This window comes from Lolium rigidum, chromosome 7 (genome assembly GCF_022539505.1).
Source record: "Lolium rigidum isolate FL_2022 chromosome 7, APGP_CSIRO_Lrig_0.1, whole genome shotgun sequence".
In the NCBI taxonomy this organism is placed as follows: Eukaryota; Viridiplantae; Streptophyta; class Magnoliopsida; order Poales; family Poaceae; genus Lolium; species Lolium rigidum.
In genome coordinates, this window is record NC_061514.1 from 50,462,448 (window position 1) to 50,476,855 (window position 14,408).

The window sequence follows — 14,408 nt, forward strand, 5'->3', positions numbered from 1 at the left end:
GTAGTGGCACTGGTTCTACTTCAGCAGTACTACTGCTGCCCGTTCTAGCGGTCCTAGTGGCCATGGCATTGCTCGCACCGGCGCCGGCCGCGGCCGCCGGCATGGCAGGCGCGTCGGTGCGGGCCGTGCACCTGGAGGCGTTGCTCGCGTTCAAGAAGGGCGTGACCGCCGACCCGCTCGGCGCGCTGTCCGACTGGACGGTGGGGGCAGGCGGCGTGCCGCGGCACTGCAACTGGACCGGCATCGCCTGCGACGGCGCGGGCCGCGTCACGTCCATCCAGCTGCTCGAGACCGGTCTCCAAGGCACGCTCACGCCGTTCCTCGCCAACATCTCCACGCTCCAGGTCCTCGACCTCACCTCCAACGCCTTCGCCGGCCCCATCCCGCCGCAGCTCGGCCGGCTCGGCGAGCTCGAGGGGCTCATCCTCACCGTGAACGGCTTCACCGGCGGCATCCCGCCGGAGCTCCGCGACCTGGGCAGCCTGCAGCTGCTGGACCTCTCCAACAACTCCCTCAGCGGCGAAATCCCCAGCCGCCTCTGCAACTGCTCCGCGATGTGGGCGCTCGGCCTCGAGTTCAACAACCTCACCGGCGAAATCCCCTCCTGCATCGGCGACCTCTCCAACCTCGAGATATTCCAGACGTACGTGAACAATCTCCACGGCGAGCTGCCGCCGTCGTTCGCGAAGCTCACGAAACTCAAGACACTGGACCTCAGCGCCAATAACTTGTCCGGCCCGCTTCCGCCGGAGATTGGCGAATTCTCGCACCTCTGGATCGTCCAGCTGTTCCAGAACAGCTTCTCCGGCGAAATACCGCCGGGGCTCGGCCGGTGCAAGAACCTGACGCTGCTCAACATATACAGCAACAGGTTCACCGGCGCGATCCCTCGCGAGCTCGGCGAGCTGGAGAACCTGAAGGCGCTGCGTCTGTACGACAACGAGCTATCATCGGCGATCCCGAGCTCACTCGGGCGGTGCAAGTCTCTGGTGACGCTCCAGCTCTCGCGAAACAAATTGACCGGATCGATCCCGCCGGAGCTCGGTGAGCTCCGATCGCTCCAGTCACTGTCGCTCCATGCCAACCGGCTCACCGGAACGATTCCATAAGTCTCGTATGTATTGTGATACATGGAATAGCAAGGCCCCAACAAGATGCGATGCGCCAAGCACGACAGGAATGGCACGAGGTGCCGACGGCCTGGTTGTACGCCGACGGCCAAATATCGAGGCCGTCGGCGTACAAGCCGGCCAATCCAGCCCCTCGGTTTACCCCTCGGCGTACTCGTTGCTACGCTAACTGTGACCCTTGACGTACACCTGGCCGTCGGTATAGTCACGAGTAGGTGCCCTGGGCGTACAGTGCTCTCGGTTGCTACGCCGACGTTAACCCTAACGGTCACGTATACGCTAAGGATTACGGTCAACGTAGCTATTTTCCAGTTTACCACATTAATCTTCAAAAAATCATAAGTAAATCATTATAATTCATAAAAATACAAATAATATATCAAAAATTTCATTTTCATCGCACGAAAAAACCATTTTCATTTTCCAGGTGCCGAAAACGGAGTGTTTTGTGAAGTAACTACCAAATTAAAGTTTCACATTGGTATCAACACATTTTGTAAAAATAATAGACCAACTAAGATGGCAAATTTCTCAACCGGTATATCTGGAACCTTTTCGTCCACCCATCATGAAAAAGAGAAATTCCAACCGAATCGGTAGGATTTTGTATTTTTTTAAATAAATTAATAATTGCATTCTCGGTAGAGATTATTATTGCTTAACCATTGATGTTTATTTAAATAATTAATAAAAATTCAAAATAATAAAGAGTTATGATATCACGATCTAAGGGTTAATAGGATTGATATTGTAGTATTATCAGCAATGTTTCGTGAAGAAGATGGAAGTTTTATCCGAAGGAACCAAGATGTTAAACGTGCTAGAGGTGGAGTAGTTTGAGGAATGGTGACCCATTGGGAAGTTTGACTATTGTGGGTGATTTGGCCTAAAATTAAGTGTAATGTTAGAATTAAAATGATCAATGCGAGAGATTAAAAAAAATTGATTTTTTTAAAATAATTAGAAAAAAAAGATTTTTTTTAAAGTTAACAGACAGGATGACGTGGCGTCGGCGTATCATAGCTGCGCCGAGGGCCATGTCTACGCCGACGGCACACATGGCTCTGCTGAGGCGGATCTTGCCCGAGGAGCTACGTCGATGGTGACTCTCGGCATAGAATACGCCAATGGCCTTTTAAGGCTACGCCGAGGGCCCGAGACCGTCGGCACCTCTCCAGATTCGTGTAGTGAAGGCTCAACTCTTGCCACCTTTAGCACAAAGTCCGATTTTATATATTCGCGAGAAAAACACACTCAGCAGACTGAGCGGTCAGTTTGGTGCGTTCGCGAGGAGGCAGAAGGATATAGCAGACACAACCAAATGAACGGAGAGTCGAGTAGTCTGGAGAAACACCAGAGAGACGCTCGAGAGGAATGCCACCCTGTAGAGCAGCGGAAGGCTGAATGTTAATGAGGTGGGCCGACGTAGCGACAGCCTCAGCCCCGTAAATGTGGCGGAAGAGAAGAAGCAATCATCATAGCACGGGTGGTCTCAAGAAGATGACGATGCTTACGCTCGGCGACGCCATTTTGAGCATGCGCGCCAGGACAAGAAAACTAAGCGAGGTGCCCTCCTCAGCAAGGACACCACGAAGGTGCTGGGAGATATACTCACCAGCAGAATCAGCACGGAACACGCGAATGGGTGAGGAATACTGAGTGCGGGCCATGACCGCAAAATGCTGATAAATAGAGAGCACCTCACTGCGAGTGACAATGGATTAACTCGTCAATGCCTACGGGTTGTAGACTAAGATTTAGTTAGAAGTAGAGGGCAAGTAGATCTCGAAGGTTTCAGCCGAAAAGTGCTCGACGATATGAAAACTAGGGTTTGTGAGACAATGAATCGATGCTTTCTTTGTCCCTCGACTCCCCCATATAGGAGGTGGAGCCGAGGGATTCGTGATGTACAAGTTACAGAGTCCGGGAAGGTTTCTAACTCCTCCCGTAATATTACAAATGTTCTCTCTTAATACAACTCTAGCTTTCCTTAACTATCAAGTTGGGCTTCCGAATTCTTCTTATCCTCCGGGTCGTGGGCCTTCAGTAAATTCCGGTACCATCTTTGGCGGGCACATTGGGGATGCCTATGTCGGCGAGAGCGCATGAAAAACACCCGTGTGTACCGTGAAAAATCATCGATGAATAAGATATAGTATCGATGGCCCCCTTTCGAAGCGAAGGGAGCCGGACCCCAAACATCTGAATGGACTAAATCGAACGGTCGCTGAGAGACAGACACACTAGTAGGATAGGGAAGCTGAATCTGTTTGCCTAACCTACAATACTGACAGTGTAACGACCCATCTCTAGAGACAGACCCCAGAAGGCCACGATGAACCAAAGACGACAGGCGAGAGTCACAAAGGTGACCAAGACGATGATGCCACTGCTGAAAACAGCCGGTGACAGAGGCAACAACCGGAGGAGAACTGGCAGATGAAGTGGCAGCGGAAGGAACACGAAGCCAGTCTAACTCCCAAAGCCCCGGAGACTTACGGCTACGAGTGACATAGGTACCCCCAATGGGCCTGCCGAAGATAGTACCCGGGGTTTCATCGAAGGCCCACGACTCGAAGAATAAGAAGAATCGGAAGCCCAAGTTGTTATTAAGGAAAGTTAGAGTTGTATTAGGAGATAATATTTGTAATCTTGCGGGATGAGTTGGAAACCCTCCCGGACTGCGTAACTTGTACAATACGAATCCCTCGGCTCCACCTCCTATATAAGGGGAGTCGAGGGACAAAGAAAGTATCGAATCATTGTCTCGCAAACCCTAGTTTTCATATCGTCGAGTACTTTTCGGTTGAAACCTTCGAGATCTACTTGCCCTCTACTTCCAACTAAACCCTAGTCTACAACCCGTAGGCATTGACAAGTTAATCCCTTGTCAACGAGGGCCAGCTCCAACCAGGGCCTGTGTGCGACGATCCTGAACCGCACAAGACTCGGCGTCAAGAATGACGCGACAACCAGAATCGGTGAGCTAGCTAGCAGAGAAAAGGTTCATCTGAAGGCGAGGAACATGAGAAACATCAGGGACAGAGAAAGAGGGAGTAGAAAGGGTGCCTCTACTAGAAACAGGAATAGAGGTACCATCAGCCGTGACAACACGGACAAGAGAAATAAGAGACCGAAGAGCAGACAGAATAGAGGACTCAGAGGTCATATGAAAGGAAGCTCCAGAATCCAGATACCACGGGGACATACCTGACTGTGTAGAAAGTGGTGGTCGCGCAGTGCCAGAAGAGCCAGTCACAGAACCAGCAGCGTCCAGCGAGGAAGAGTCTGTAGTAGCGAGCAGACCACGAAGACCCCTGAGAATGTTCTGATCAGAGAGTGCAACTGCAGAAGATCCTGAAGAGCCAGCCTGCTGACGATCCTGGAAGTGCGGACGTAAACTGGGATCCCGCATCCAGCAGGTGGAGGAAGTGTGGCCAACCTTGCCACAGTAGGTGCAATGAGGACGAGGGCGGAGACTCAGACCGCGAGGCTGCTGACGTAAACTGGAATCCCAAGTGTCAAGCAGGCAGTGAAGCTGCGCTATCTCATGCGCAGAGAGGGGCGCGACTTGAGAGGTCGGCGTACAATCAGGTGCCGACGAGGAGCTATCACCCACACGCACAGAGGCCACCAAAGGGGGCGACGGCGAGCAACACGCCGATGAAGACAGAGTCGGCAAAGCACGGTCATAACCATGTGAAGAGGCCGCGAAAGTCGATGTAGAGCGGCAGGCCGACGTAGGCGGAGTCGACGAAGCGCGGCCATAACCGTGGGAAGAGGCCACAAAAGTCGATGTAGAGCGGCGGGCCGACGTAGACGAAGTCGGCGAAGCGCGGGCAGAGCCGCATGAAGAGGCCGCAAAATTCGATGTAGAGCGGCGGTCCGACGTAGATGAAGTCGGCGAAGCACGGGCAGAGCCGCATGAAGAGGCCGCAAACGGCGATAAAGAATGGCTAGTCGTCATACACGGAGACAGCGGACAAATACCAAGGACCGAAGGGAGGCCCAAAGATAAGGCGAGATCAGCAGAAGAAGACATCGGGTAACAACAGCCGACGATAGTATTTTTTTTTTTGCTTTTTTTTAGATCGAAGTCAACAGAGGAGAGAGAAAACGGATCACGGGACGGCCGGCGCGGGATGAGCAGGGGCCGGCGCGGGCAAAGTCAACAGAGGAGAGAGTAGGGGTGATACGTCTCCGACGTATCGATAATTTCTTATGTTCCATGCCACATTATTGATGATATATACATGTTTTATGCACACTTTATGTCATATTCGTGCATTTTCTGGAACTAACCTATTAACAAGATGCCAAAGTGCCGGTTCTGTTTTCTCGCTGTTTTTGGTTTCGAAATCCTAGTAACGAAATATTCTCGGTATCGGACGAAATCAACGCCCGAGTTCCTATTTTGCCCGGAAGCATCCGGAACACACGAGAACCGCCGAGAGGGGGCACAGGGCCACCGGACCCTAGGCCGGCGCGGCCAAGGGGGCCCGCGCCCCCTATAGTGTGGGCCCCCGAAGTCCACCGACCTTGCCCTTCCGCCTATTTAAAGCCTCCGTCGCGAAAACCACGATACGTTGGACGAAACCCACGTAAACCTTCCAGAACCGCCGCCATCGCGAAGCCAAGATCTGGGGGACAGGAGTCTCTGTTCCGGCACGCCGCCGGGACGGGGAAGTGCCCCCGGAAGGCTCCTCCGTCGACACCACCGCCATCTTCATCACCGCTGCTGCTCCCATGAGAAGGGAGTAGTTCTCCATCGAGGCTCGGGGCTGTACCGGTAGCTATGTGGTTCATCTCTCTCCTACGTACTTCAATACAATAATCTCATGAGCTGCCTTACATGATTGAGATTCATATGATGATGCTTGTAATCTAGATGTCGTTATGCTAGTCAAGTGAATTTTACTTATGTGATCTCCTGAGACTCCTTGTCCCACGTGTGTAAAGGTGACAGTGTGTGCACCGTGTGGGTCTCTTAGGCTATATTTCACAGAATACTTATTCACTGTTATGAATGGCATAGTGAAGTGCTTATTTATATCTCTTTATGATTGCAATGAGTTTTGTATCACAATTTATCTATGTGCTACTCTAGTGATGTTATTAAAGTAGTTTTATTCCTCCTGCACGGTGTAATGGTGACGAGTGTGTGCATCCGTGTTAGTACTTGGCGTATGCTATGATTATGATCTCTTGTAGATTATGAAGTTAACTATTGCTATGATAGTATTGATGTGATCTATTCCTCCTACATAGTGTGAAGGTGACGAGTGTGCATACTATGTTAGTACTTGGTTTAGTCGTATTGATCTTTCATGCACTCTAAGGTTATTTAAATATGAACATTGAATTGTGGAGCTTGTTAACTCCGGCATTGAGGGTTCGTGTAATCCTACGCAATGGTGTTCATCATCCAACAAGAGTGTAGAGTATGCATTTATCTATTCCGTTATGTGATCAATGTTGAGAGTGTCCACTAGTGAAAGTATGATCCCTAGGCCTTGTTCCTAAATATCGCTATCGCTTGCTTGTTTACTTGTTTTACTTGCGTTACTACTGCTCGCGTTACTACGCTTGTTTATTGTCCCGGGCAAAGCACTTTCCTGGTGCCGTTGCTACTTATTTATACCACCTGTATTTCACTATCTCTTCACCGAACTAGTGCACCTATTAGGTGTGTTGGGGACACAAGAGACTTCTTGCTTTGTGGTTGCAGGGTTGCATGAGAGGGATATCTTTGACCTCTTCCTCCCTGAGTTCGATAAACCTTGGGTGATCCACTTAAGGGAAAACTTGCTGCTGTTCTACAAACCTCCGCTCTTGGAGGCCCAACACTGTCTACAGGGAAAAGGAGGGGCGTAGACATCAAGCTATTTTCACGGCGCCGTTGTCGGGGAGGAAAGGTAAAAGGTACTCACACTCCGGATCTCGGCTACTAAGCTATTTTCCGGCGCCGTAAGTACTCGAAGCTATTTCCTTTAGATCCTGCAATTGCAACTTTTTGTTTCTTGTTTACACTAGTTAGGCATAATGGAAAACAACAAAAATATGAGAGATCTTTATGAACTTTATCTTGAATTAGGACATGATGTGTTTGAAGAGAGAATTAAAAAACCCATGGAACTTTATATGCATACTAATGGGAATGTTATTAATATGAATGCTTTGAACACCATTGTTGCTAATGCTATGGAAAATTCTAAGCTTGGGGAAGCTGGTTTTGATGAGCTTGATCTTTTTAGTCCCCCAAGAATTGAGGAGAAAATTTACTTTGATGATACTTTGCCTCCTATTTATGATGATTATAATGATAGTAGTCTTTTGTTACCACCTGTTATGGAGGATGAATTTGATTATGATTACAATATGCCTCCTATATTTGATGATGAGAATAATAATGGTAGCTACTTTGTTGAATTTGCTCCCACTACAACTAATAAAATTGACTATGCTTATGTGGAGAGTAATAATTTTATGCATGAGACTCATGATAAGAATGCTTTATGTGATAGTTATATTGTTGAGTTTGCTCATGATACTACTGAAAGTTATTATGAGAGAGGAAAATATGGTTGTAGAAATTTTCATGTTACTAAAACACCTCTCTATGTTCTGGAATTTTTGAAGCTACACTTGTTTTATCTTTCTATGCTTGTTGCATTATGCTTCTTGAACTTGTTTATTTACAAGATTACTTTTCATAGGAAGCATGTTAGACTTAAATTTGTTTTGAACTTGCCTCTTGATGCTCTCTTTTGCTTCAAATATTATTTCTTGCGAGTGCATCATTAAAACTGCTGAGCCCATCTTAATGGCTATAAAGAAAGAACTTCTTGGGAGATAACCCATGTGTTATTTTGCTACATTACTTTTTTTTATATTTGTGTCTTGGAAGTTGTTTACTACTGTAGCAACCTCTCCTTATCTTAGTTTAGTGTTTTGTTGTGCCAAGTAAAGTCGTTGATAGTAAGGTTCATACTAGATTTGGATTACTGCGCAGAAACAGATTTCTTTGCTGTCACGAATCTGGGCAAAATTCTCTGTAGGTAACTCAGAAAATTATGCCAATTTACGTGAGTGATCCTCAGATATGTACGCAACTTTCATTAAATTTGAGCATTTTCATTTGAGCAAGTCTGGTGCCCTTTTAAAATTCGTCTTTACGGACTGTTCTGTTTTGACAGATTCTGCCTTTTATTTCGCATTGCCTCTTTTGCTATGTGGGATGGATTTCTTTGTTCCATTAACTTCCGGTAGCTTTGGGCAATGTCCAGAAGTGTTAAGAATGATTGTGTCACCTCTGAACATGTGAGTTTTTGATTATGCACTAACCCTCTAATGAGTTTGTTTCGAGTTTGGTGTGAAGGAAGTTTTCAAGGGTCAAGAGAGGAGGATGATATACTACGATCAAGAAGAGAGAAAAGTCTAAGCTTGGGGATGCCCGGTGGTTCATCCCTGCATATATCAAGAAGACTCAAGCGTCTAAGCTTGGGGATGCCCAAGGCATCCCCTTCTTCATCGACAACATTATCGAGGTTCCTCCCCGAAACTATATTTTTATTCGGTCACATCTTATGTACTTTACTTGGAGCGTCGGTTTGTTTTTGTTTTTGTTTTTGTTTGAATAAATGTTTGTGTGGGAGAGAGACACGCTCCGCTGTAGCATATGGACAAGTATGTCCTTAGGCTTTACTCATAGTATTCATGGCGAAGTTTCTTCTTCGTTAAATTGTTATATGGTTGGAATTGGAAAATGATACATGTAGTAATTGCTATAATGTCTTGGATAATGTGATACTTGGCATATGTTGTGCTCATGTTTAAGCTCTTGCATCATATACTTTGCACCCATTAATGAAGAAATACATAGAGCATGCTAAAATTTGGTTTGCATATTTGGTCTCTCTAAAGTCTAGATAATTTCTAGTATTGAGTTTGAACAACAAGGAAGACGGTGTAGAGTCTTATAATGTTTTCAATATGTCTTTTATGTGAGTTTTGTTGTACTAGTTCATCCTTGTGTTTGTTTCAAATAACCTTGCTAGCCTAAACCTTGTATCGAGAGGGAACACTTCTCATGCATCCAAATACTTGAGCCAACCACTATGCCAATTGTGTCCACCATACCTACCTACTACATGGTATTTCTCCGCCATTCCAAAGTAAATTGCTTGAGTGCTACCTTTAAATTTCCATTCTTCACCTTTACAATATATAGCTCATGGGACAAATAGCTTAAAAATTGTGGTATTGAATATGTACTTATGCACTTTATCTCTTATTAAGTTGCTCGTTGTGCGATAACCATGTTCCTGGGGACGCCATCAACTACCTTTTGTTGAATTTCATGTGAGTTGCTATGCATGTTCGTCTTGTCTGAAGTAAGAGCGATCTACCACCTTATGGTTGGAGCATGCATATTATTAGAGAAGAACATTGGGCCGCTAACTAAAGCCATGATCCATGGTGGAAGTTTCAGTTTTGGACATATATCCTCAATCTCATATGAGAAAATTAATTGTTGCCACATGCTTATGCATAAAAGAGGAGTCCATTATCTGTTGTCTATGTTGTCCCGGTATGGATGTCTAAGTTGAGAATAATCAATAGCGAGAAATCCAATGCGAGCTTTCTCCTTAGACCTTTGTACAGGCGGCATAGAGGTACCCCTTTGTGACACTTGGTTAAAACATGTGCATTGCGATGATCCCGGTAGTCCAAGCTAATTAGGACAAGGTGCGGGCACTATTAGTATACTATGCATGAGGCTTGCAACTTGTAAGATATAATTTACATGATACATATGCTTTATTACTACCGTTGACAAAATTGTTTCTTGTTTTCAAAATCAAAGCTCTAGCACAAATATAGCAATCGATGCTTTCCTCTTTGAAGGACCTTTCTTTTACTTTTATGTTGAGTCAGTTCACCTATTTCTCTCCACCTCAAGAAGCAAACACTTGTGTGAAGCTGTGCATTGATTCCTACATACTTGCATATTGCAATTGTTATATTGCTTTGCATTGACAACTATCCATGGGATATACATGTTATGAGTTGAAAGCAACCGCTGAAACTTAATCTTCCATTGTGTTGCTTCAATACCTTTACTTTGAATTATTGCTTTATGAGTTAACTCTTATGCAAGACTTATTGATGCTTGTCTTGAAGTACTATTCATGAAAAGTCTTTGCTATATGATTCGAGTTGTTTACTCATGTCATTTACATTGTTTTGATCGCTGCATTCACTACATATGCTTTACAATAGTATGATCAAGGTTATGATGGCATGTCACTCCGGAAATTATCTTTGTTATCGTTTACTCGCTCGGGACGAGCGAGAACTAAGCTTGGGGATGCTGATACGTCTCCGACGTATCGATAATTTCTTATGTTCCATGCCACATTATTGATGATATCTACATGTTTTATGCACACTTTATGTCATATTCGTGCATTTTCTGGAACTAACCTATGTTAGTACTTGGTTTAGTCGTATTGATCTTTCATGCACTCTAAGGTTATTTAAATATGAACATTGAATTGTGGAGCTTGTTAACTCCGGCATTGAGGGTTCGTGTAATCCTACGCAATGGTGTTCATCATCCAACAAGAGTGTAGAGTATGCATTTATCTATTCCGTTATGTGATCAATGTTGAGAGTGTCCACTAGTGAAAGTATGATCCCTCGGCCTTGTTCCTAAATATCGCTATCGTCTGCTTGTTTACTTGTTTTACTTGCGTTACTACTTGCTTGCGTTACTACTGCTTGTTTCTTGTCCTGGGCAAAGCACTTTTCTGGTGCCGTTGCTACTTATTTATACCACCTGTATTTCACTATCTCTTCGCCGAACTAGTGCACCTATTAGGTGTGTTGGGGACACAAGAGACTTCTTGCTTTGTGGTTGCAGGGTTGCATGAGAGGGATATCTTTGACCTCTTCCTCCCTGAGTTCGATAAACCTTGGGTGATCCACTTAAGGGAAAACTTGCTGCTGTTCTACAAACCTCTGCTCTTGGAGGCCCAACACTGTCTACAGGAAAAGGAGGGGGCGTAGACATCAAGGGGCGGGCGGATCCTTCCGCGCGACCAGATCGAGGAGGCAGGGGCGGCAGGCGCGGGAGAGCAGGCAGGAGCGGCCGGCGCGGGATGAGCACGGCAGAGGACGGCACGGTGTGGATCGGGAGCCGGCAGAGAGATGCCGGGCGGAGAGCGTCTGGAGCGAGGAGCGGCCGGCACGGGAGAGGAGCAGCCGGCAGAGGACGGGAAGAGGCGGCCGGCAGGGCGCATGCCGGCGGGAGAGGCGGGGGAGACGAGGCAGCGGCCGGCGACGGGACGGCGGCCGGCGGGGAAGACGAGGCGGCGGCCGGCCAAGGAGGGAGAGCGGCGGCGGAACAAGCCAAGGCACCGCGCGGATTAGAAAAATAGGACCAAAATTGGCTCTGATACCATGTTAGGACAATATGCTTGTTGTATTATCAGGAGGCCAAAGGCCACAATATATATTACATGTACAGGTGCACATATGCAAAAAGCCCCCTAACATATGGGAAAACTACGGACATATATATACATCTAACAATATACACACACAGGAGATAAATGAAATTTATGAACATCATTGTGCTATATAGATGTCTAGTCTAATCTAGGTTTAAAAAAACTTTGTGCAAATCTCAACACAAAGACGACGGACAACTCAACGTGCCAAATTTGAGAGACGCCTCTCATCCCCCCTCCCCTCTCTCAAGAGTGAACAGTAGTTGAGAGTCTCCTCTAGCTTTCCGGGCCGATCCCGACCCCTCTCCGGCGGCTCTGCCGGCCGGAGATTGCGACGGAAAGGCGTCGGCGTAGATGTAGTTGTCCCGTAGTGGCGTCTTGGAGTAGGTCACCAGCTCTCCCCCGTCAGATCCGGTGCATCCTGTTGTTGGGCGGTGCGGCGGCGTGGCTCCGGTGGCGAGGGCGACGGCTGCGGCACGACTTCAACACGAGCATCTCGGCAAATAAGGTGGGTTGGAGCTCGAGCTTCTTGATGTGCCGACGCAACATCGGGAAGTAGATCGGGTGGCTCATCGCTCGCGCCCATGGTGGGCGTTCAACGGAGCGGGCTGCGGTGAGCTCGGTCAATAAGCGCTGCTTCCGGCGGCCACAACTTCTTCTTCTCCTTGGTGTCCTCTTGGCCGGCCGTGGCGGCGAGGGGCGAGGCACCGACGATGATAAGGAGCTCCTTATTGTAAATATGCATGCATTACGTGTACTGTTGACGATATCTATATATTCACGACGATATTTTGTGGTTTCTTGAATGATATATGCATTGCTGAAACTCTGCCGTGGCAGAGAAACGCTGCTCCACACTAAACCTGTGCCGCGGCAGAGAAATAGTAATTTTCTGCCGCGGCAGAGAACCTCCAGGCCCGGTTCGTACCACAAACCGGGACGAAAGGCCCTCCACCGCGAGCGCCCTGGCCGCACCACGTGGCGATGCCTTTGGACCCGGTGCAACTTTGAACCGGGACTAAAGGGGGGACCTTTTAGTCCCGCCTTGTTGGTCCCGGTTTGCAAACCGAGACTAAAGGCCCAAACAAACCGGGCATGTTGCCCCGTTTTCCACTAGTGGAGTTAGTGGCGGCTGGTAAATCTTATGCTGCTACTTCGAGCTTTCACACGGTGACCAAGGGTTGGTCATCGATCTTGGCAAGATCGAGGAGCTCTTCAGCGGAGGACCGAAGCCGGCGGCCATCACCGCCCTGCCTCTACATCTTATGGTCGAAAGGCGACCCTCCTCAACCCCTTCTTCCCAGAGACCAAGCAATCCGAGGGAAGACCTTCGACTCCGGCCACGACGCCGAACCAAGTGGTTCGTCCCCGGCGCCGGTGTCTATTCTGTGGCGGAGCAACGTGACGACGACCTTCAGGTGCGGTGCAGAGATGGAAGGACCCGATTGCTTTTCCCATAATCTTTTTAGGGTCTTTTCTGTAAATTTTCAGTCCTTATCCAGAATTCCCCTGTTCTGTAGGGGTTTTTCTGCAATTTGTACTCACTGCCTCGTTAGTACTAGCAGCTTCTAGGGTCTTCGGACCCTTTCACTGTTCAAAAAAAAAACGTGCCGAATTTGACATAAGAATATCCTAGATGACTTTATTTATCAAAATCGAGCATTTTTCGTGAAATGTTGTGCAAATGATGCTTGTGGAAATTCGTATGGATTGAAGTTCTGAAAGTCAATGTAACCCCGTTGAAACAAACTTCCAAATACAATAATCGTTAATAAGATGATGTAGAAGTCAAAGAAGCGTAGAAACACGTCTGGTGGGGGCAATCAACATTCCAGTCGGCAACTTGGTACGGAGGCGGACCGTGAGTCCGACTCACTGTACTGGTTTCTCGCTACACATGCATTGATCTGAATTCTGCATGGTCCAACGGCCACTTGTAACTTTGCGAAGTCGGCGTGTTGCCTACGTGGAGGATGCAAAACGGCTTAATCTATTCACACGCGTTCTATGCTCGACAGTGGCCACGGATGACCAGCCACAATGATCCGTATATTGCGACAAAACCTAGGACAGCCAGCACGCTGGATTCAGGCTTTCAGAGCCAACTTGACTGGCAATCTGAATCTGGCCATGTTTTTCTTCAGACATTCGCTTGAAATTTCAGTGAGCTTCGACTAGCCAACAAAAATCAAACATGCAGTCTAAAGCTCTCTGTGAACACATAGAAAATTCAGATTGCTAATGCATTAACCTTTCAGCATATCATCTGAATTCTCTATATAGCAAATTCACCATCGGTGACAAAGCAGAGCTTTTTACAACTCGCGGAGAAATACTGGGAAGGAATGCTCTTCTCCGTGGCAGCAATAGCACTGGTCAGGGAGCGGCCGGATAAGGCCGTTTGGTACGAAACCATTACCTGGTACTAATCATTCAGGAGTACTCGCGACCATGTCGGCACGAAGGACGTCGCCGGCATGGCCCCATTGGTCCCGCCTCGTCGTCCCCCTTGCTCAACTTCCCGCCAAATTTCGAGTCAAACTGGTCTCTTTCTTCTCCAGTTGACGCGCCGCTCAGCAACACATTGACTCCACAGTCCACGCCGATGCGACGGCTCCATGTTTTCCTTATAAGCGCCTCCGTTTGCGATTGATTCCATCAAATGTGTAGGAGGATTAAAATTGCACGTGAAATGGTGCTCTGTAGTGGCACTGGTTCTACGAAAAGGCTAAATACCGCTGGTTCTACTTCAGCAGTACTACTG

At 47.5% G+C, this 14,408-nt stretch overlaps 1 protein-coding gene across 1 annotated transcript; it reads left to right on the forward strand.

Annotated features, from left to right (window-relative positions):
* Nucleotides 1-281: 281 nt before the first annotated feature.
* On the forward strand, nt 282-1,176 carry LOC124674575 (LRR receptor-like serine/threonine-protein kinase FLS2). The gene has a single exon (XM_047210619.1). The coding sequence runs from the start codon at nt 555-557 to the stop codon at nt 1,107-1,109; it is 555 nt and encodes a 184-aa protein (XP_047066575.1). The 5' UTR covers nt 282-554; the 3' UTR covers nt 1,110-1,176.
* Nucleotides 1,177-14,408: the final 13,232 nt, after the last annotated feature.

Coding starts and splice junctions, on each gene's coding strand:
- LOC124674575 (XM_047210619.1), top strand. CDS start 555: ATGTGGGCGCTCGGCCTCGAGTTCAACAACCTCACCGGCGAAATCCCC.